This window comes from Athene noctua, chromosome 21 (genome assembly GCF_965140245.1).
Source record: "Athene noctua chromosome 21, bAthNoc1.hap1.1, whole genome shotgun sequence".
NCBI classification, from domain to species: domain Eukaryota; kingdom Metazoa; phylum Chordata; class Aves; order Strigiformes; family Strigidae; genus Athene; species Athene noctua.
The window spans coordinates 11,456,445-11,479,689 of NC_134057.1; the positions used below are offsets into that span (position 1 = coordinate 11,456,445).

The window sequence follows — 23,245 nt, forward strand, 5'->3', positions numbered from 1 at the left end:
TCTAAAACAGGTAAAACCAGCTATAAATTGAGCTATTTTAGACAATTGTGCCTACTCATCGCATTTAAGACGAACAGTCTTCAAACGGCCACAGAACTTACCTGAACTTTTATTTCATACACTTCTTTCTTCAGCTGATTTGGGCTTTTTATGACCGAAATGGCTCCAGTTGTGTTGCCGATTTTGAATGAGCCTTCACTTCCTGCAATAAACCCGAGATGCTGTAGTTACACACCACACCTCCTTCTCCCGGACAAGCGGGAGCAACCAACCATTCACGTCATTAAGCCTATCGTTGTCCACAGGTGTACCCATATCTATCAGCAGATCTGAAGCTGCTTTTAAAAAATGAAGCATCTCTATGTCTGCTCACAGTGAGATGAAAACACAGACGAGGGCCAAAAAGGGTGTCGTCCCCCCGCCCTCAGTGGGGCAGCTGCCCTCACTTTCCTCTTCTCCCCGTGGCTCAGGTTCCCTTCAAGCCTCAGCAACCAGGCATGCAGATTTGGCATTCATTTATTATGCTGTCTTCTTTATATGCTGGTTTAGACAAAAATAGGCATTCCTCATTTTAATTAGCAAATGCATAATTAAATCTCTGAGAAACAAGAACATTTCTCTCACTAATATCAACCAAGGTGAGAAGTCTGACAATCTGTCTGGAAGAAGAACACAGTCACTCTGTCTGCAGGCAGCATCTCTGGAGAAGCCTCCTCTGGCTTTGGACATTCGGTTGTTAAAGAACTCTCAGCATCTTTCAAGGCTGTCCTGAACAAAAAGGGATTTTTTAAGGATCTGGGGCAAAACCCTTTGTTTTTTTCCCTTTTGGGGTAAAAGGCCTTTTGCACTGAGGCAGAGCCTGACACAGGCAGGGCAGGGCTGCAGGCTGATTTGCTGTGGGCACCTTAACTTCCACCGGTGTGAAGAGAGGGTCAGCCGCAGGGCCACGTTCCCTCGGGACACACCAGCCTGCAGGGAGGCAGCGGGGTCACCACAGCGGCTGCTCCCATCACTGCCACAACCTGGGGACCAGGCAGGGGACCAGCCAGCAGCGCCGGGGGCCCTGCCCTGCTCTGCCGAGGGGCTGTGGGCACCCACACGAGCCACCTCCCACAGCACGGGGCACAACCTGTGCTTTGTGGCAGAGCCTCCTGTGGAAAGGAGAAGAGAGGATTCCCTTACAATGAAGGAGATCAAGCCTTCAGAAATAAGGGATGACGACCTGAAAGCCTAGTCATTTCTCTTTTTCTCTAACTGAATTCCAACACTGATTTTTAAGCCATCCCACAGCATCACGTTTTGCTAATACCTGCAATAACTGCAACTTCACTAAAGCACGCCAGACAAACACTGAACAGACTCACACATGGCCAGTCAGTAAGATACGTCGGCCTAGCAAGCACACACTGGCTGGGCAGAAGCTTAAGCCCACAGCGGTTTCAAGGCACCATACGTCACGTCATTGTCTAGTTATCACGGGGAAACTGGTAACTCGGGGTAAGTCACATGACGGGCGTTCCTTCGAACAGCATGGTCAGAGGACTGGAGTATTTTCTAAAATTATCCCACACTCACCAAATACAGAATGCTTATAAAGACAAATAACTTCCTATTTGCTGTTAGCGTTTTCCTTCCCTTTCACAACCCAGCCTGCAGGGATTGGAATAATGGCTTGTCGTGAGCGATGCCAGGGCCTGAGGTGCAGTACCTGTTGTAATCTTCTGTTCTCTATTTCATCAACTTTCTATGCACTAAAAGCATGTTCCCTTCCCCTCTTTTCCATCTCATGGTAACAATACCCTGTGTTAATGTGCATGAGGAAAGCCTGCTCTCCATTAAGTCATATTTTGTGCTACTTATCTGTCATCCTCTTCCATCTTCATTTTCCACTCTTTCCTAATCACCTTTTTTTTTTTTTTTTTTAATCCCATAGCGCCTTTTTTGTCCTCCTCTATTTTCTTCAGAAATCTAATACCTTTCCTCATTAATCCTATTTCTCTTTGACATTTTCTCTGGTTTATTTGCCTTTGCTTATTCTCCCTTGTCTAGCATATCTTCATCCCACTTATTTGTTTTTACTTCTTATTCTCCACCTTTCTTTTTATCTTTTCTCATTTTCCATCTATTCTCTTCTGCAACCTTTTTTTCTCAATGTTTCTACCTTCCTTTTACTATCTTCTATCTATTCCCTTGCACTGAGGAGAAGGAACCTCAGCATGGGCCCCATCCCACGTCAAAGCAGAACCTCATTGCAATCCTCTCTGTCCTCTCCAGACCTTGCTCTTCAGATCACATAACACAGTGAAGAACCTACTGCATAGCTCTGCAATTACACCTCCCAAAATTTTGGGATCTCTGACGTCTGGGAGTTGGGGTGCCCAGTTGCCATGGAAGTCTTGTTTTGGAGGAAGAGAGAACCAAACAAAACTAAAATTGTAGCTTGGAGTTCAGTTGCACTAAGTTGTTGACTCCACCAGCTAATGAATCATTAATTCAGCTAAGCCTCACATTTATGCTATGAAAAGATGTGTGATAAACACTCTCAGAATAGCTGATGAAAAGCATTAATCTTCTGATAACATGTTCTTTCTTCCACTGCAGCATACAGCCAGTGTCTCCACTGGTAAATTAATTTCTTCCAAGAAATCAGAGGTCTGGCCATTTAGCCATTTAATCACAATATTAATAAAAATATCCATCTAACCACCACGCCCCGTTCTCCCCATACATTCTCTCACCTCCCAGATTAAGTGATAGAGATGCTCAGTGGCAGTGAATGCGTCTCCCTTCACGCTCTCTGACGTGACAGGCAGGCTACCGGTGCCTAACAAATCCGCAACATGAACAACTCCGAGCGTCGCTCTGTGAAGCAGATACTAAAGAGCAGTGAATCATATCTTGGCTGTTCTCTGGCAGACAGGGCCCTGGAGTTGTTCGAGGTACCTGACATTATTTCATGAGAGTTTGCCTCGGCTTTATTAAACCCTAGCATATCCCATTCTAATTTAGTGTCGGATCTAGTTTGAGCTGCCCTTCAGATTTCGTACCAGACAAGTCTACTCACCGTTCACAATGCAGTAATGAATGCCGTTAGGCTTTCCTCTGTCTCCATCAAGAGCAACAACAGTGAGGACCTCGGAGCCCTGGGGAGAAATGGGAAATCACAGTCTGTGTGCTGTGATCAAAGAGCGGTGGAATTGCAGCTGCATGTTAATGAGCTCATTCTGCAGTGAGGTGGGGGGAGAGTGGATACTTTTGCTTGTGCTGTATGGGGAACACAGCAAGGGCCATGGACTCCCACCAGAAAAAATCAGTGCTAGATTCCGCAGAGCAGGAGCTGAATGCCTCTCCTCGGACCGACTCCCTGCTGTTCCACAGCAATAGCTGTAGTGGTTCCCAGTGAGGCGGCAGCCCAAGCTCTGCAGCTCCACACCAAGCGGGGATACCCCTGATGCTCCCCCCCACAGACCCCTGTGTGCCCGCCCTCACCCACCTCCTGCCTGCACCCAGGGCAGCGCACCCTGCCGCGCTCTGGGCTCAGCTGCCCCAGGACCGGCCAGGCTTCCCCCACGCCCCGCTGAGAGCCTGCTGCCAGCCTGCTCCCTGCCCTTCTGCCCTTCTGCCCCACTGAGCGCTCTGTGGGGACCAGCAGGAGCACTGCACTGCCCCCCGGGCTGCCACGGGGACGGGCGGCCACAGGAGCAGTCGGGGCTGCGGCCAGGGACGCCCGCGCTGAGCCACAGACTTGGAGGGAGGATTTGGAGTAACCAGTCTGAGAGCCGAGGTTTGGTTTGGGTCATGCAGATGCCCCCGTCGCTGCTGTGCAGGTCCCGGTGCCGCAGCTTGCCCCGTGGCCACGCAGCGTGCCGGGACACAGGCTGGGAAACCATCGGGGCCCTTCGGCCCCAGCCGAACATCTAGGGCATAAAATTGCGATGAAAATTATGGTGATTTAACTGTCCTTAATCCTTCGCTGTCTTTCTCTGTGCACAAGTAGCGTGGCCACGGGCCACACGTACAGAGCTTGCCTGCTGGAGAACATTTGCTCCTGTGGCGGCTCCGATCAACTCAGAGGGAACTGGTGACTGTCAGCGTTGCAATGCCTGCCCGAGTGGCAATGAGCTGTGCAATTTAGGGCCTGTGAGCTAAAGTGTTACTGTTTTGGGCTGTAAAAACAGGGAACACTGAAGTATTTGTCAGTTAATTACAAATAGCAATAAGGAGCATTTTTATGACAACCCTTGAGTGAATTTTTCAAAGAGCAAGGTTCTGTTAGAGCAACTGGAAATACAGAACCGTATGTATTATCATTTATGCTGCAAGCTGCAATAAAATCCGCCTAGTGGGTGAAATGCAGTGCAGGCCCCTTGAAGGTGACAAAGTACCTGTAAACCCTGACAACTCCACCAAGGAGAAAAGAAGTAAGTTTACAAAATTAACTCCAAAAGTGTAAACAACGCTCCAAGCAGCTAGTGCCTCTCTCTGTGGAGTTCATTCTAATAGCAAAACCCACACTGGGAAGGACGGATTCGTGCTTCCATCATCGTAATACCATAATGGTGTAAGTTATGAGCTCAAGCTGGATGTAATTAACATTTTTATTGACTCTCATTTCCATAGTAAACACTAACTCCTGTGTGCACCTGATAGTTATTTAAAGATCTATACATAACTACGCAGAGTAAATCAATATCCATAATGCCATTCATTCCAACCATCTGCAAAGTACACAAGCATTACTTCCCTGCTCTGCTGAGACGGAACAGCCTGTGCACCGAGGTGCAACACAGAGCCATGCACGGGCTGCAGCTGCACTGGAGCTCTGGACAGAAAGTAAAGATCAACCTTCCCTGAGACTCAAGGGAAGATCAGGCAAAGAGTGTGCAACCACGCTGCCAGGGAGAGCAACAGAGGTCTTCATCACTGTCTGGGCTTAGACCAGCATAAACGGGCAGAATCCTCTCTGACTTTAATGACAGCACCGGGCAGCTCGCATGGCACATTTGCAATGGATGAGAGTAAGAACAAGTCTGAGATGTGGTCAGTTCATTCCACCTAGGAGTCAAACCAGAGTTTAGGTCTCAGTTTCCAATAAAGCCTGTGCTAGAAACCATAGGGCTATCTTAACTGAGATGTGAAAGGTTGCTCCTGTTTGCCTCCTGGCGACACCCGGCACTTACCGCGAGCGTGTCCTCATAGACATATCCATAGTAGGGCGTGCCGATGAACATGGGGGGAGTGTCCTGAACATCCTCCACATTAACAGTAACTGTCGTTGTGGCTGAAAACACTTTGTTGTCTCCCCTGAGCTTCCCTCCACCATCCTAGACGAGAAATCATCATCAGATCCCGCTGCTGAAATATGTCTGAGAATCAGCTTATGGCACCGCGTGCCCCTCACGAGCCTCCAGAAGCACAGCCCCAGGAATCCCTTCTCTCTCTCAATACACGATCAATCTCTGCTGCCCTGTTCCCTTCTTTTTTCCCCTTGTCCTGCTCCCTCTCTGATTAGGAAGACAGCTGGCAGTGTTTCGGAAGCAATCTCCTCTATTACAAGGGGTTGTGCTAATACACGCAGTCATACATCAACAGCACGGGGACAGGGAATTCAAGGGGCGGGGGGGGTTCTGGGAAAAAGGAAAGCTAGAAACTGATGCAAAAAGTTAGTGACTGAGGTCTGCAGATTTTCATCCCACATACAGCCTTGTCATAAACACAAGACAACGTGCAATAGCGAGGTGGTGCCTTTCTAAGGGGGAATTAAACAGTGCACACTGCCAGAGGCTCCTGGGGACTCCTGCACGGTAAGTCAAGGCACGGAGGAGCTGTGCAGCTGAGAACTGCTTGACGGCCACAGTGTATAAACAGTCTCTGGGGACTTGACTACAATCAGCTCTGTGCTACTGATACAGCGCAGCCAATTAGGAAGATGACTCCAATTTCAGAAGCTTTTAACACCCTCAGTCTCAGAGCACCAGCTGGAGGTCAGCAGTCATGCTGGTGTGTAAGAGTGTGAATTGTTCAGCGTGTCTGCTGCACCAGTTCTAAAAATTCCACTTTTTGGAAAAGGTATGCTAATTTTTTCCCTCCTTACTGCCCCAAAGGCAGCATTTGAACCAAGTCTTGTTACTTCTCCTCAAATGAACCCTGGCTAAATAAATACATAAAAAGATCCGTATGCTTTTCATAAAACACGAGGAACTCAAAGCACCCATAAATAACAGCAAAATTGTCCTTTTAGTCTCCATAAGTAACAGCAAAATTGTCCTCTTTCCACCCATGCGAGTCTGTCTGTGTGACAGGTCCCCACAGGATCCTGAGAGACTTTACTGCAGAATCCATAAACTTTTAATGCCCAATGAACCCTCGGCTGTGCCGCAGCACTGCTGAGGATGAACAGTGGCAGGAAGGGATGGGCACCGATGTTTGAAGGATTTGAAAAAGCTCCTGCCACAAGGCAGCAGAGAAGTGAAAGAAAGAAACATCCACAAGTATTTTCCAGAAAAAAAAAGAGTCTGTCACTTGTGCTGCAGTGGGTCCAGCTGTACCCTGTGTGTGACTGTGGTGCTGCACTGGGTCCGGCTGTGTGTCACTGTGGCTAGTGACTGTGGCTAGGGACTGCCACCCCCCTCACGGGAGGGAGCCTCAGCACCTGCATCTGCCCAAAGGCTGATGCTTCCTTGAAGCTGGGGCTGCGCACCCCAACACCTCACTTCTAGGTGACTTTCTGCAGCGGGGCTCACTATCCTGCTCTGGGGCCTGAGCAAAACGGGGGAACCCAGCCCCGAGGCCTCCAGCTGTCGTCCAGCAGCAGACACCGTCCCCTTTGCGCCCTCACTTTTCCCTGTTACCCCCCACACCTCCAGACGTCAGAGGGAGCGGCTCTGCTGCCTCAGGGTTATGCTTCGTGTTTCAGCAACCCTTTAAGCCACTCTTGTATTCAAACTAAGTCCTACCCAAATACAACCCCCCACCTCCTCCAGTTTCAGATAAAAGCTTTATACCTTGGCGACAATAACGACAAAATGTGTTCTGGACTTCTCATAGTCCAGGGTGACCCCCGGTTTGATGCGCAGAACACCGCTGTGACGGTCTATCGTAAACTTATTAGCATGGATGTTCTAGAAGAAAAGAGAAGAAGAAACAGTGAGAGATTACAGGTATGGAAATAAGATTGCCATAGGGATTCATCTTTTATTTCATCTGCTGAGGGAAAAGACTGAAATAATGATACGGTTTGGGTGAATAATGTATTTGATGAATTTCACCTCTGTGTGTTTATGAACAATTCATGAACCAACCACGAGGCTCTCATTATTCAGAATATATCAGTCACCTGCAATGTAGATATTTTTAATCTTTTAGTATTTTGTTGTGAAATCTTGAATTTTGGGTTAACACAGTTCATTGCATGGAATGAGGTATCAAGGCTTAACAGAAAAAAAGACGAGGGGAAAAGGAAGATGAAAAGAAGTGTTATCCCTCAGTGTTTCAAAGTTCTACTGGCTCAAAAAAAAAGCAGGGAGTTTGCATGCATAGATTATTGTCAACAGAGTGATGTTTTGGTGATTTTTGCAATACACAAATCTAAAAGACATCTGATTTCCAAAAGGGCCTAAAAAATGTCTCCCTCCATTGTTCTGGACTGGAGTCATCTACAAAGTCACTTCCCCTTGGGTAGCCATACCCAGTGGCCACTGGCAGACAATCTTGGCCTTTACAGTAGATGTCACCACCTGCCTACATCAGACTTTTGGAGAAGCTTTTTTTCTGTGCAACTTGAGAATTCCCAGAGGCTGCGTCAAAAGACGTGGCAACATTTTTCCGACAAACACACGTATGTAGTGTCGTTTTGCCACACAAACATATCAGCTAGGCATAGAAGTTTGAAATTGCTCTTCCTTGGCTCCATAGTCTATCATCTTACTGGAAAAAGCCCTGTGCAAAATTGAAACCTGCACATATTATATTTTAAATGGATCATAATTGGTGAAATCAAAACTAAATTTCAACAAGGCACTCAAGGTGTTCTTTCACAGTATGCCCAAGCTCTTAACAGGATTAGCTTTAGTGCTGTGTAAATAGCTTCCAACTTGTTTCCGTATTTGTATCCAAAGTAAATATTGCAACAAATTGGCTTTGGTTTGGTTTTGTTTTGTTTTGTTTTTCCTGTTGCCTTTTGAATAAGGGGAACTGCAGCTAATCTGGATGAAGCTGCTTGTAGGAAGAAGGAATTTGAAGGATGTAATGTAAAGAGTTGCCATTTTGGCATGCAAAAGGTCTGTGATACAGAAAGCCAGTTTAAATAAGGAGCCCTTTCTGTTCCTCACCAGTGGCAGTGACTAAAAGGCCGGTTTCAAGCAGGCACAGCTTTGCCAGCGAGGAGACAGAGCAGCTCGTATCGCACACTGCGATCCAGGTCTCCCTTACGTACCCGTCTGAGTGCCCTAAGTGCACATCTGGGCTCCCGCTGCGTTTTGCTTCCTGAAGAAAGCTGTTCCATGCTTTAGAAATCCCATATACATGCAAGATCACAAACGAGACTTGCTCGCCCCACGCCCCCAAAGAGAGGCCCCACCATGGGGCGTCCTGGTGGCTCCGGCCGCTCCTGCTCGCTGGGCTGCCGGCTGCTGGACAGCGTCTGTTTTGTCAACGCCTGTTTTCTTGTGCGGGGGATAAAATTGGTCCTATAGACACTAGCAGCAGGCTCAACCCTCAAAATATTTTTCTAGCCTGATTTCTAAGAGCTCAATAAAGGAGAGATTGTTTTTGAAGGAACAGGGAATACCTCACCTGCAAGAAGTAAGTGATACTTCCTCCAGAACCCGTGTCTTTGTCCACTGCCTCAATCTTAAAGATACTGCTGCCAGAGGGAGTGTTCTGTGACCAGAGAGAGTTACCAGAGTCACACAGAAGTGGAAAACCAAGTGACTTACAAGAAATTAAAAATGAGCATGCAAGGATGCAGAGAAGAGAGTGACGACAGGACAAATATAAACACACTGAGGGAAGCAAAGAGCAGAAAGAAAAGAGGGAAGAGATTGAAAATGGAGGAAACTGGAGAAGAACAAGAAAGAAGAAACACTATTTGGAATAAAAATGACAGGAAATCTCAGCTAAAGCAGAGCCCATCCTATTCCCACAGAAGTCAACTCTAAAAACTCCCAATGATTCACATCTTGGAGCTTAGCCCAAAACAGCACACCCTAAGTACTTATTCCCTAAATTTGCAGTGAATACTGAATAAGCACCCAAACCCTAAAACAAACGAATGCAAGTTAGTCCCGTACATCTTGTTATTTTACCAAAAACATTCTAGCCCCTCTTTACATCCCATTGAAATATACTTCAGGTATGCAAAGGGATTTGACAAACCTCTGGCACTTGGACTATGTAAGGTGTGTTGATGAACTCTGGACTCTCATCATTAGCATCTGTTACAAGGATCCTGACTTTTTCAGAAACCTGAAATAGAATATGAAGAATGTATATTATATCAACTCAAGCTGATTTTCGACATGTACCTGTTCATTTGCCTACTAAGGTGCAGTCAAAGGCAGTGAAAAATTATGTTGTCATAGAGTATCTTTGTAGCACCAAAACCGAGCACATAAAAGAAAATACAGAAAATCCCACAACAGAGAAGAATTTGAGTTTTGGAGAACACCCAGACGTCTCCAAAATAAATAAGGAGTCTCAGAGTACTTTATAAATTACAGATTGGGGCTAATATTCAAAAGTCTTCCTTCTTCTTCATGGCATTCAAGATACGATGATTATTTTATGAGAATACATAAGAGACTGTAAAAGTACCTGACAGCCAAGAGCATTCATTAATGCCTCATTTGATACCATGATACTAATAGCATGCATAATTTGCGTGTACAAATACATGCCACCGATACGTAACAACCCATCTTGAACAAAGTGTGTTTTCTCTTTCTAACAATACAGCAGCAAACACACTTGACCAACAAAATCTCCCAGCTGTTCGCAAGTGGACGTGTGACCGTGACCCCATTATTTCCTATTCACAGAGGCTGCCAGGGAAGTTGTGTCTGTAGGGTGCTGGCACCTCCCAAACATTTGATACTGATAACTCAGTTAAGTTGTCTGCGATGGGGAGGAGCTCTAGAGGTATCCAGTCTTGTGGATAGTAAGAGGGTGACACTTTTGTGGTACCTCCAGCGGTGCAGCCCAGGCCCTCTCATTGGCAGACTAATGTCCTGACTGGGATGTCTAAAGACAACTGAAAAAAAGTAAAACTGTGATGTCCATAAACTGAAAATGCCGAGGGAGTTTGGATGCTTGTGCAATGCCTCAGATAAGTCTTTGCCGTGGTTTAACTCCAGCTGGCAACTAAGCACCATGCAGCCTCTTGCTCACTCCTCCCCTCTCCCAGTAGGATGGGGAGGACAACTGAAAAAAAGGAAAACTTTTGGGCTGAGATAAGATCAGTTTAATGACTAAATAATAAATATAAAATGAAATATAAAAAAATAAAATAACAACAATAATAAGATATAATAATTGTAACGGAAAGGACTGTAACAAAGAGAGAAATAAAACCCGAGACAAGGGATGCACACTGCAACGGCTCACCACCCACTGACCGGTGCCCCAGCAGCGACCAGCTCCCAGCCGGCTCCCCCCAGTTTAAGCACTGATCAGGATGTTCTACGCTACGGAACATCCCCTGGGCTAGTTCAGGTCAGCTCTCCCGGCCACGCTCCCTCCCAGCTTCTCCTGCACCTGCTCGCTGGCAGAGCCTGGGAAACTGGGAAGTGCTTAACGTAGGATAAGCGCCGCTTAGCACCCGCTAAAGCATCAGCTGTTAGCAACATCCTTCTCCTACCAAAGCCAAAACCCAGCACTGTACCAGCTACCAGGGGGAAAATGAACTCTATCCCAGCTGAAACCAGGACAGTCCTTAACGATTAGGCATGATCAAAGCTTTATTCAGCAGCAGACAAGAAACCCCCCAACATCTTGGCCTAAGCAAATCTTGACGTCATGCCAGAAAACACTGCGGGGTGGAGGGACGGTCAGCTCTCGGGTGTCCAACACTGGTTCCTAGGATGTCATGCATTTCTCCAAAAAGCCTTAGATCTTCCTTAGGTATGAGTCTCACTGAGCTGACAGTGAAACTTCACAGGAAACTGCTGCAATTCTGACTTCACTAAGTCAGTCCTTCAGCTCACACTACTTTGTGATTATCCTCAAATAGCTGGGCAAGGAGCTGGAGTGAGACTTGAGTTACTGGGAGTTCAGTGCTCTTGACAGAGGAGGTAAGACTCTAATGAGATTGTGTTTTCTGATAAAATGAGATCGTCCCTGTAAGGTACTTTAATAGGAGGAGGTATGTGGGGACAGACGCTTTGACAAGCTACAGCATAATTAATACTCACTGTACTCAGGCCATCTGAAATACTGACAATAACTTCAATTTCGTCTTCCTTCTGTAAACCAAGGAAAGTCCTTTGTTAGAGAGATGGTGTTTGCCCTGGTTGGAAAAGGACTGCAGATCTAAATATGTCTCAGCAGGGAGATGAAAGTAACAACCAACACCACAAAGCAAACACCGCAGAGGGTGGGGAGAGTGCTCAGGGGGTCCAGCTGCGGGGCCCCTTGGTCCTTCTGCGGCTTCTCTCAAGAGATGGTTGGTCTGAGAATCGAGAATCAACTTTTCAACAAAGACTCCCTAAAAAGGCACAATTGCTTCCAAATTCTTCTATCTCAGTAGACAGTATTCTGAAGGGTTTATTATGTGTACCCATCCCTGCAAAGAAGACATGAAAGGCCCAATGTACACAGAACAAGGCTGTGTTTAGGCCACTATTGCTGGGAACATCTTTACCCCGCGGTTACATGGTGTAAAGGACTGTGATGTAACTGGAGAAGTGTCCTGGAACAGAGCTCACGCAAATCTCTATTAATTACGGAAGAATCCCCGGTTTGAGGGTCAGAGGACTGTAACTGCCCCTGAAATCCTGACGGGGTCCAGAGGGGGGGGAAGAGTAAACTTCTCTTTTGGCAAAATCTGGACAGACAGCAGTCAAAACATTCGATAGCAGCGTCAAATAAGTTGGCATTGTCCCTCAAAGCCACAGATCAAATTAAACTGAGGGAAATTCCTCATGAACACGTGGAGTGAAGCATTCACTGTACCTCTCTGTCCAGCTCCTCGATCAGCGTAACGTTCCCAAGGTTCCTGTCCACAGAAAAGTACCGTCTGGACCCGGCCTCGTAGGCCAGGCTGTACGTCACGGGATCTCCTTCGGGGTCCGTTCCATTCAGAGTGTACACATGGGTACCTGGAAAAGTGTAATCCAACAGCATTTCCCTGTGGTTACCTCAGCCAGTGAGGGTTCCCCTGGTGCGTTCCCTGGGAACTCGCTGCCCTGTGTCAGGCAACGCTTCTGTCCGTTAAACCCGGTTACGGGGACACACGGGTAAGCGGGCAGCTCAAGCTCTTGACTCTCAGCCCAGGTGAGCTTGAAGTGATGCTGTTGTAGGATGGAGGGACAATCTCAGCAGCAGCAAGAGGCCCTCACCCCCCTGCGCCACGGGACAAGGACACTGCAACCTGCCGCAACCCGCCGCAACCCACTGCAACCCGCCACAATCCACCACAACCCGCTGCAACCCCCTGCAACCCCCTGCAACCCACTGCAACCCGCCACAATCCACCACAACCTGCTGCAACCCCCTGCAACCCACTGCAACCCGCCACAATCCACCACAACCTGCTGCAACCCCCTGCAACCCAGCCAGCAGACGTGCAGCTGGAGGCAGCGCTCCCGCGGGGCAGCACCCAGGCTCTGGGCAGGGTGAGGACACTCGCGCACTTCTCCACTTGCACAGCTCACAGATGCAAAAGCCTCTTTCTTACTCCCCTCCCCCTCATTAGCTCCCTCTCGTTTAATTCTCGACCCACCCACTCATGCTCACACCAGTGAATACAATCTCTAAACTCATCAATGTATTTCTTTCACCAGCTGGGGAAGAAGAGATTGTTATTTCTAATTTTAATCATTCGAGAAGTTGATGCCAGTTTTTCCAGTAAACTGACTTTGTTTACCAGAAGTGATACTCCCTGGGGGAGTTACAACGCCCATGTTTTCAAAACATGGTGAGGGTTTATTAGTATTATACTTTTAAACCTGCATTCTACTGTGCGTTAATATCTTCATCTAAATAACTTCAAGCACATCACAAATATCAGTTAACTGAGCCTGAAGTACAAACCACTGTTGTTGTTTCCTTCCAATCTGCTGTGCCCTGGGTAAATTAAATGAGATATTCAAGTTACAGAGGCTCGGAACACAAACTGCTTTACGTCTAACAAAGGTCTCTGCACTCCAAGTACTGTAGCCAAGACTCACTGGGTAGTACTGAGCGTTGCTCGTGCGTGGGAAACACCGACATGATGGAAGGATCCCTGCTAAGAAAGTCAGCATAAAGCTAAGGAGGAACACTGGTAAAGGGAGCCCAGGAGACTCCAGCTTTAAACTACTCTGGCCCCAAGTCTGAGAGATTTTTAATTCCGTACTCAAAAGTCATAATCCTTTTTCTCATCCCCTCTCTGCGGTGGCAGTGAAGTTTTTCACTGAGCAGATCCATAAGCTTCCGTTTGACTTTAGAGCTCTGGTTGAGGCCCTGCCCACAGCACTGACAGATCAGCTTCTCGATTTTCCTCAGATTTGCAAAATGGGACCTTTTGCTCCTCCCTGGCGTATTCCTTGGGACGCAAAGTGTGAAGCAAAGAGAGCAGTGGGCTTAATGGACAAGGAACCTGCAGGCATCAGTGGCGATGCTTGGAAACACGGCTGTCTACTTTACATAGCGAGAGATTGTGCCAAGCCGCGTGGGATCTGCGCTCATTTATGATTATCATTATGATAATCAACTTATGATAATTACCAGGGCAATATTTGGCAACTCTGTTCACAGTGCAAAAACCAGTGGGCCCACAGGAGCACAAACAGCAGACCCTGTTAGGAGCTGGCTCAGCCAGCCAGCAAATAACCGCGATTTGTAGAACAGGTTCACATAACTACAAAACACCTCCACATTTTTCTTGGCCTTTTCCCGCAAAACAGAGTAGAAAATAACGACGTATCTGTAACTGAGATCCAAAAAATGTATTAGGGAAAGGCAATGAGCAGCATGATGAGACACTTCTCTGTATCAGCTGAACTTGTAAGAACAAAGGAATGCAAGGAGAGGAATAAACTGGGCCTGAGATAAAATCCTGTAGCTGTCTGCAGCACAGACAGAAATTTCAAGACTGCTGACGGTTCTGCAGCACCAGCACTGGCTGCATTTATTCTTGTTTTCAAAAGCTCTGTCTTGCTGTCACAGCTGGGGGCCAAATGGGGAATTCACGTGTGGGTGGTCAGCGCTCACATCGTTATCAATGCGGCGCTTTCCTTCAGCCTTTTGCAGTCATTAGGAGGTTTCACTGCTTTAATTGTTTTCCTGCCCTTCCTCTTCACTCTTCCTGTCCCTTCCACTCTGCAGACCGCCGGCTGTCCTGCCCGGTGTTGTGTCTGCAGCGCAGAAACACGACGGACGCCCCAACGTGCGTCTGGGGTCCCCTGGACCTGCGGGCAACATCCAGGCACCAGGGCCAGTGCTGTGCCTGGGGCTGCCCTGAACTGCCACACCGACACCCCCCGGGGATCACAGGGTCGAGCTGGAGAACGACAGACTGTGGCAGTTTAGGTGAATACATTTGAACCGGGGCTCATTGTCCAGTCTCACAATCTTGTCGCCTACATTTTCTAGGAATTTTCTTATAATGAAAACAGGAATCTTCTTGCCGCTAAATGATATTGGTACAGACTGCGATTACTGAGGTTTCTGAGCAATTAATGAGGGATATCACTGATCTTCACACTGAACTGTTTGCTTCCTAACTAATCATAGAATCCCAGACTGGTTTGGGTTGGAAGGGACCTTAAAGCCCATCCAGTGCCACCCCCTGCCCCGGGCAGGGCCACCTTCCCCCAGCCCAGGTTGCCCAAAGCCCCGTCCAACCTGGCCTTGAGCCCTGCCAGGGAGGGGGCAGCCACAGCTGCTCTGGGCAGCCTGTGCCAGGGCCTCACCCCCTCACAGGGGAGAATTTCTGATCTAAACCTATGCCCTTTCAGTTGAAAACCATTACCCCTTGTCCTGTCGCTATACTCCCTGATAAAGAGTCCATGCCCACGTTTTCTTCAGGCCACCTTTAAGTGCTGAAAGGATGCTATAAGGCTCGAGCAGGTCCGTGTCCTTCTGCTGTTGGTGCCCCCGAGCTGGACCCAGCCCTGCAGGGGGGTCTCCCAGAGCGGAGCAGAGGGGGAGAATCCCCCCCTGGCCCTGTGCCCACCCTGCTCGGGGTGCAGCCCAGCACACGGGGGCTTTCTGGGCTGTGAGTGCACGTTGGTGGCTCATGTTGAGCTAAAGCTGACACACCTTCATTTTTCATAATACAGGACACTTGTGTGCCTTTTAAATTGGATTGTGGATCAAAATTTCTTTTCCAGCTCATTATAATTCCTAATTTTGTCTGAATTGTAATTTCACTGCACAATACTCTCCATATCGTTAACACCCTGGGAACACTTCTCAGCACAATGTTAATGCCAATTAAAAATCTCCTCTCAGTGTGCTGCCTCCACTTGCTGAAAAGGAAATAAATGACAAAACCAGCTAAAATCTTATCAGTGAGTACCAAGTAAACAGCCTCTCCCTGTCAGTAAGATAAGGGAACAGAAGAGTCTCTACCCAGAGATAGGGCAGATGCTGTGTCAGGGCCCCCGTGGGAAGAGCTTCACTGCTCCGAGCCCTCGGGGGCTGGTGCAGCAGAAATCCCAGGGAGCCGCACGCTGCTCTGTGCCACGGCTGCTCCCCAGGAGCCTCACCAGCCTTTCACTCCATTTGCCTTTTCCATCTTAAAAGTCATTTGCTCTTTGCTGCTCAGGCTGAGCGGCTGTCCCATGATGCCAGTGCTCCATTTTACTTCATTTCTGACTTAAATTTATTCATGGCAGCCTCTGTCCATGCGCTCTGGGGCCGGTTTTGCCCTCTTGCTGGAGATGTGCTCTCCCTCCCTGCTGTGTGACACTTGGCAATCAAATCCCCTCCCTGCCAAGCTAAACAAGCCAAGCACATTCTGAGCCCAGCCCAGTCGCCCCGTTACCCTTTGCCAGCACAGCTGACATCTGTTAACAAGATGCTGAGCGGGTCGCCCCTGGCCACGCTCCCAGGGCAGGACACCGCTCCTCCCAGTGTCACAGCCAACATCCTCGCCTGGGGTTGTGCGCCCGCTCCCCACTGCCCCAGCCAAATGCCCGTTTCCCCCCCAGGAAAGGTGATGGGCAGTTAAACAGCCTACGCATGGCTGATTCACACTGCAGGCACGGGCAGCTCGGGCTCCTGCAGGACGTGGACCGTGCACCAAGGCTACCTCAGACGTGGCTCCTTCCCACTGATGGCCAGCGGCCGCTCCTCCCGGAGCAAGTCCTGCTCCTGCTCCCTCCCTGCACCCCAGACCCCCCTCTGGCTGGCGAAGGGGAGACGTGGCCAGGGCTGGCAGCCCAATAGCCAGGGCTTGTAGCCCAACAGCCAGGGCTGCCAGAGCAGCAGCTGAACCAGGCCCTGGAGCCGCGAGCCCCTCTGGTGGGGAGGGTGGGTTTGGGGGTAAGTGCTCAGCGTGGGGCCCGAAACTCACCCCATGGACAGCAACAGCGTGTCCCCATGGCACCCACAGCACCCAGCTCCAAGGAGAAGCCATCCGAGGGCAATTTTCTGATGTACCTGCAGTTTCTGTTGAAGGCATAAAACCATAAGGAAGGCCGAGGCCCCTGCCAGCCCTGGGTGCCCCTCCGCAGCGCGCTGCTTTGGGGGGGCCCCATTCTGCACAGCGTCAGCTCTGCTGCAGTGATGCAGAAGGGATCTGAACTGTGTTTAACAGTTTTGTTCTGGTAGCTCCTAGCTTTCCTAGGGGCAAGAGTTTAGTTTCTGCAAGAAGTTGAATATTTTTACACCTTTAAACAATTCAGCCTTTCTGGAGTCATCTGAATGTGAGGTCTTGGTGGGTCTTGAGATTCCAAGACAGAACATGGACTAAACTGTCCGTGTCTGTGTCCATTCTAGTCAGACAGGAATTATAATTCAAAAGAGAGCACATTCATTCTTTCACTCAGGCATTTTTATGTGACAAAGAGGGCTGGAAATGAATCGCGAGCAGAAAAAATTCCTTGCGGGTTCAACTACTACATCTGTGCTGGATGAAAGACAGAAACACAGAGAGAGAGATGGCAGAGTGCCAGGGCAGGATCCCTGAGCGCTGGAGGACGGGCCAGGAGACACATCAGCAGGGACTCGTACCAGTCTGGGGAACGGCAGGGTGACAGAAACAGAGGAGAAACAGCGGATACCGGGGAGGACAAGAGGGCTTCCCGCAGACAGATGTGAATGATGGGAAGAAACAAGACCAGGAGCCTGCAGGAGCAACAGGGGAAGCCTGAAGGATGGAGGGACCCGAAGGCGTCAGTGGTAGGTACCTGGCGGCTGTAGCTTTGATCAAAGAAGAACTTCCACTGCAAACTGGCTTTTAATGGAGGGGTGGAGGGGTGTGTGTGTGCATATCTGGGGGCATGGGGAAAAATAGAACGGAAAAATGCAAGAATGAGAGGCATGCGAAGATCTCCAGAGCCCCGACGAGGCTTGGGCTTTCAGAAAGTAATGAACTTAAGCCTCCTGAGCATGCTTCAATCCCTTGCTCTGCAGCTGTTCTCAGCCCCGCTTTGTCCCCACTACGAGGGCTTACAGGATTACTGAGGTAGGATGAAACAAACAACCTGAAATAGCATCCACACACGCCCCAGGACCTTGCTGAGGAGCGCCTGTACGTTTGTACGTACACACGCAACTGCGACTCTTTGCAAAGAGCTACTCACCCACCTAAGTGGCTGACAAACAGCCACACCAAACTGCAACTGCTATTTCAGTTCATAACCTTTCCCATTCGTCTTAAATCTGGCACTGGAAGGGGCTGCTGTTCTGGCCCTCCTTACCTCAAGGGCTCTCATGCTCTGCAGCAAGAAAGGGGATCTGGGAACCTGCAGACACCTTCAAGCTTTCACACAGAAATATTATTTTCGGGGTTTATGATAACTTGTGTCACAATGTATGGAACTTGGTAGATCACAACTATCTGTAAGTAAGCACAACTGCACAAGAGAAAAGAAGGTCAAGTTAAGGATAATATGAGCATGATAACGTGGTTTTCTTGAATTTGATGCGTTCCTGCAGCTGCAGCACTGCAACTGCTCTTTCCGATTCACTGTCTCTTTCCAGTGCTCCAAACCGTCGCATGTCCCTTGCCTACAGATGCCTGAGAACTAACACACATCGCTGCCAACCCCTCGTAATCGCAGTGGGGCCGAAGACTGTGAAAATCCTGGAGGTTTATCAGAGCTGCTGTTCATGGCATCGTCAGATCAGACACTGGCTGCTGCCAGGAGAAGCGTCCTGCCTACCACTTCAAATTTTACGTAAGGACAGGGAAGACCTGATGGCAACCTGCCCATTTGTGCAGCACGTACGCCTGAGTGAAGCCATCCAGAATCAAACAAACAGAAGTTTTAATTACCTGGTTTTGCCACTGATCACCCTGCTCCAACTGAAAGGTGACTGCCGGATGTTTGGGACTGCACATGGGTATGGGAGACCAGATTCCTTCTTCTGGAGGAGGAGACTGGGGCAGAGGGATGACGAGTAACAGCCTCCTCTGCAGCGTGAGAGCCCTCGCTGGGGTGACAGAAAAGGGCCAGCCTGGTCCCTCAGCACGGAGAGCGTGTGAGCCCGCACCGAGCTCTGACGTGAAGCGACGTCCCGGGTCCCCTTGCCCTCCGCAGAGCTGAACTCACACCCAAAGCACAGAAGCTTTGTCATGGGTGCCCTTCCCTGGGAGGCTCCTGCCGAACCACCCCGGGCAGGGGCTGTGCTGACGTGGGCAGGGGGGAGCAGCAGCAGTTTGCATTGAGCAGCCCCATCCCAAGGGAACTTCCCAAAGTGCCTGCAGAAGAGAGGACCCTGTAGTACCTACAGCTTTTAGTCACAGGGTTCTGGGAATTAGCCCCAAGACCCACTGGCAGCTGCGTGGCAAAGCTACCACATTTGGGCTTCTCAAAAATAAGCTTTTTACTCCCTTTCTGAAGGTTTCTCTAGGCCCTCTGCAGAAGCTTAAACTCCACATCTCCTAATCTTTCACCTCAGAGAAACACTTTTGGTGGCACCTTTGGAGCTTTAAGCCAGAAGCCTCTTCTCACTTGCCTTTTAAAGCACATTTATCCCGCAGGTTTTAAGCACAAGCTGGTCAGTGTAAACACATGTAAACACGTCCTGGATGAAGCCAGCAGGCGTGAGGCACAGCAGCACTGAGCACCGAGCGCCCTGAGCTTCCTCACTGCCGCAAACAACGCACAAACTCTCCGGGGACCTCTACATCACCAGTCTGGTCGCTGATGTTACAAAAGCACATGCAAAAACCTGTCACATATTTCTTACTATTCTCACCCAGGCTAGTTAGAAGAATGCTAACACAGGCTCTGATCCTCACGCTGCTCTCAGGGCATGCACACTCTCCTCTGCTGCCGGCCTGCAGACCTGAATCAGACCCTTTGGGCCCCAGTGCTAGAAGATTCCTGCTGTGCTTTGCTGCTGCAGGGAGCGCTGTCAGCCGAGAGACTGTTCGGTGCTCCGGTCTTGACAGGAAAGGCATTTCTGACACTGTTGCCGCTCTGCGCCATCTTCACCTCCCCATCCCCACGCCGGCAGCTGGAGGCTCCCGGAGCTGGCAGGGGGAGGCTGATGCTCTGCAAATGTCTGCAGGTTGGCAGCACACCAGGGGACGGGAGTCTGATAGCGAGGCAGTGAGTTGTACCGGCTGCAGTTTAAGTGGCGGAGCTGGCAAACACCACCCCGAACTGAGTCAGGGTCCCATTTTGTGGCTACCTGGCATTGCAAGCCTTACCCACACTGTTAGACCAGTGACTCCACTGGCTCATCTCACTCCAGCAGAGCTGCCCAGATCACCACGGCTGGGCAAGTGTGGTTTCCATGTGAATCCAGGGAGACGTGCAGCAAAAACCGCAGCTCCTTGGTCTGCCTCTGGCTCCTGCAAGTGCCAGGACATTGCTGTCGGCCTTCAGCTGAGATTTCCACTTAAGCTTGGCCGAGCTTACAGACAATCCCTGGTACATCATAAGCAAGCTCTTCTTAAGTTCATCGCCTGGATGCGTCACTTCCACACCATGTGCCACCTTCTCCACCTCCTCTTCTCCAGCTGAGCAGGCAAAGGGGAAATCGCTGCTTCCCAACCGCCCTCTGCCCCCTGGGCTGGGTCCTGGCTGGCGTTAACACCACTGGGCCAGAAACTGAGACTCTGAGCAACACCAGGCAGCTGCTTCCTAAGGCAGTGAGAGCCCCTGGTGATGTTTCGGGAGGCCGAGGCAGCAGCGTGGCTCTTCCAGAGGAGGCTGCGCCCTCCGAGCCCCTTCCTCACTCTTAGCCTCCCCACCTGCCCCAGCCCTGGGGGGTGCACCCACCACACAACCAGCCCTCTCCTCTATGCACGACGCAGCTGCTAAATGCGTGCTCTGGTACTCCATTTGCAATAGTTAAATCCTTTTCTGATTTAGCCTGGAACAGCTGGAGACAAACAGGAGCAAATCCTAAACAAAATCTCAGCGCAATGTTTGAAGAAAAGGGGTGTTCATCGCTGTAATGTACTTTACACAGAATTTTTTAAACGTTAGGAAGTTATTCTTCCCCCATGGAAAGTACTGATTATAAATCACCTTTTTGTTCTTATTTAATTTTTCTTATCGCAACTGCAGTTAAAAGAAGTGTAAATAAATCTGCCTCAAAATGCTGAAAGCTGAAAAATGAATCAAATTTTGAATTTTCAGTAAAACAAAACACAACCTCTTTAAAAAACATCAGTTATTTAAACAAAGCAATTTTCACTACAAGTGGAAACATTTTCTACCATTTGTACCTTAAACATGAAAAATGTGATAACAAAGAAAATCATGCCTCGGTTACTTTTCAATGTACAGCTCCCTTTTACCAAGGCTGTTGAAATTACTAGCAATTAGGCTTTCTCTTCATCAGCATTTACAGAATTGGTAAGAAGTCCCTCACCACCATGGATTTATTTCTAACCCCAGAGGTCTGTGCTCTGGTGATGCGAATAGATTGGGGGAACAAGAAAAGAGGAGCTAAAATTCGTGTTTTAAATTACAGCCACAGTTCAAACATGTCATTTTAAATCGAGGCTAATTAAAAGCTTGAGAGAAAACCGTCTAAGACCACAGTAGAGAACAAGAACCTACGACAAAATATATGTGGCTAATCAAAAGAGCAAGCAGGTCCAGTTTCACAGTGTAAACACACTCATTTTAATACTGACCAACAGGTGTGTCCTCCGAAAGGCTGAGAAGCGCCATGTTCCCGTTTGTGCTTCTGGCTCCATTATCAAAGAAATAGGGTGCATAATTTGCCTGAACTGCAAATGAAACAAAACAGAGCCAAAGAAAAGCATTTTGTAGGTAGTTATTTGGCTTTGTTACCCGACTCTCAGCAAGCACGAGCTGTTCTGGGAGTGCTGGGAGTGCGTAACGTACCCGGCTGCTGCAACGGCCCCTCAGAACCGTTATCTGTGAGGGTATTGTTAATAAAATTACATCTACACGCCTCTGTGCCGGTATTCGTACAGCAGCAAACAGAGAGAGAGAGTATATGGAAGAAAAACCACAAAATCAACGGAAACAAAACAAGTAGCAGGACCTCTCTAAAACCCCCAGCCAGTCCCAGAGAGTGTCTTTGCAAAATTAACCTTTTCAGCTTGGGATCACTGTACACCTCTCCCCTGCCCTACACGTGCAAGTCTGAAACTTGCCCAGTGCCAGGATTAACCAGTATTCTAAGCACACTTTGCTTTAAAATTATGCCTACAGCATGAGCAATTAGCCATAATTAAATAATTACTTACTTGCTGCCAGACAACAGCAAAGTTAAAAAAAAGACAAGAAACAACAAATTAGTTGTCATTCTACTGTCTGACTGTTAGAGAGTCAGAAGAGCCCAATTTGAAACAAAACCCCAAACACATAAACACAGAGGGTAACACTGCACAGGGATCAGCTGCCAAGGAAAATATTTCAGGACAACATTACCACATCAGTACGGATTACTACAGGGTTTAGGGTTATGCTTATATCCTCCTGTATTTTTACTGAACAAATTGATTGTTGTACTCACCCAGGCAAACGTGCACCAAACTGAGAAATAAGGAGGGGGTGAAATGCCTTACGTGCTTCATCCCACTGAAGAAAGGGCCAATTTCTTCTCTGTTTCAAGGGTTTTGTTTTTTTCTCTCTGAAAGGTCCGGGAATGTGTCCTTCAGAGTGATGTCGCGCAGAAATGTGCAAGAGGCACTAACAGATGCTAAGATGTTAAGCGGATGACACGTCTTAATTTCTGAGGAATTTAAAGAAGCTCCTTCCTACCACCTAATTAGACCAATTACTTTGCAGGGAGCTGTGGGACTAATTTCTGAGACAAGATTTAGAGGAATCGGTGTAACTCCTATAGGTTCTGCTGTCAGTACCGTATTCATGCTGCCCAAAGATGCAAGTCAGAAGGTAAAGGAGAAAGTTGTTTTCTTTCTGAACTCTTATCTTTAATTCTCTAAGCCCATCCTCTATTCTTGAGAGCTAAAAGAGGTTTCTCTTTATTTCAGCTTTGGTAATCTTGAGAAGCTACAGAGGAAGAAAATCTAACATAAGCAGCAAACAACAAACGTGATTGTTACAGTTGTAAAGGAAACAATCACATTTATGAGAGCAAAAAATACACAAAATTGCATACCAAAACCAGCCAAAACGTTCTTTTAATGAGCTGGCCTGATCATTTAATTCTTAAACTGCATGAATTTCTGAGAGCATCTTTTACATTCAGCAGGCAATTTGTAACCAACATACTGAAAAGTGTGTTTAACCACCAACACCTGGAAAAAAACTGAGCAAAGTAGCTTTTTTTCATTGCTTGTTTTGGTGTTCTGCACGCAAAAGGTGTTTGCACTGAGTTAGAATACACACCATCCAACGAGTTACAGGGTTAACAGCCGCTCTGGGAAGTTGTTCACCGGCGAAGCTTTTGGCTGCTTCAAAGGAACTTTATATCTGGT

General features: G+C 48.3%; 1 protein-coding gene across 3 annotated transcripts in view; it reads right to left on the reverse strand.

The window, feature by feature from the left end:
- The window catches only part of CDHR1 (cadherin related family member 1), a 48,685-nt gene extending 26,178 nt beyond the window's left edge, over positions 1-22,507 (reverse strand). Inside the window, exons 1-10 of one of the 3 annotated variants that reach the window (XM_074924429.1) lie at positions 22,318-22,506; positions 21,467-21,562; positions 12,169-12,314; positions 11,409-11,459; positions 9,376-9,465; positions 8,794-8,880; positions 7,005-7,121; positions 5,181-5,324; positions 3,065-3,143; positions 102-202 (exon numbers count right to left, since the gene is read on the reverse strand). In XM_074924429.1, the coding sequence (XP_074780530.1) occupies positions 102-202; positions 3,065-3,143; positions 5,181-5,324; positions 7,005-7,121; positions 8,794-8,880; positions 9,376-9,465; positions 11,409-11,459; positions 12,169-12,314; positions 21,467-21,562; positions 22,318-22,378 (972 nt within the window). In that variant the 5' untranslated portion in view covers positions 22,379-22,506. Of the gene's footprint in view, positions 1-101; positions 203-3,064; positions 3,144-5,180; positions 5,325-7,004; positions 7,122-8,793; positions 8,881-9,375; positions 9,466-11,408; positions 11,460-12,168; positions 12,315-21,466; positions 21,563-22,317 lie in introns of all 3 variants that reach the window. The other 2 variants (XM_074924430.1, XM_074924431.1) reach the window with 2 other exon arrangements.
- Between the last annotated feature and the right edge of the window lie 738 nt (positions 22,508-23,245).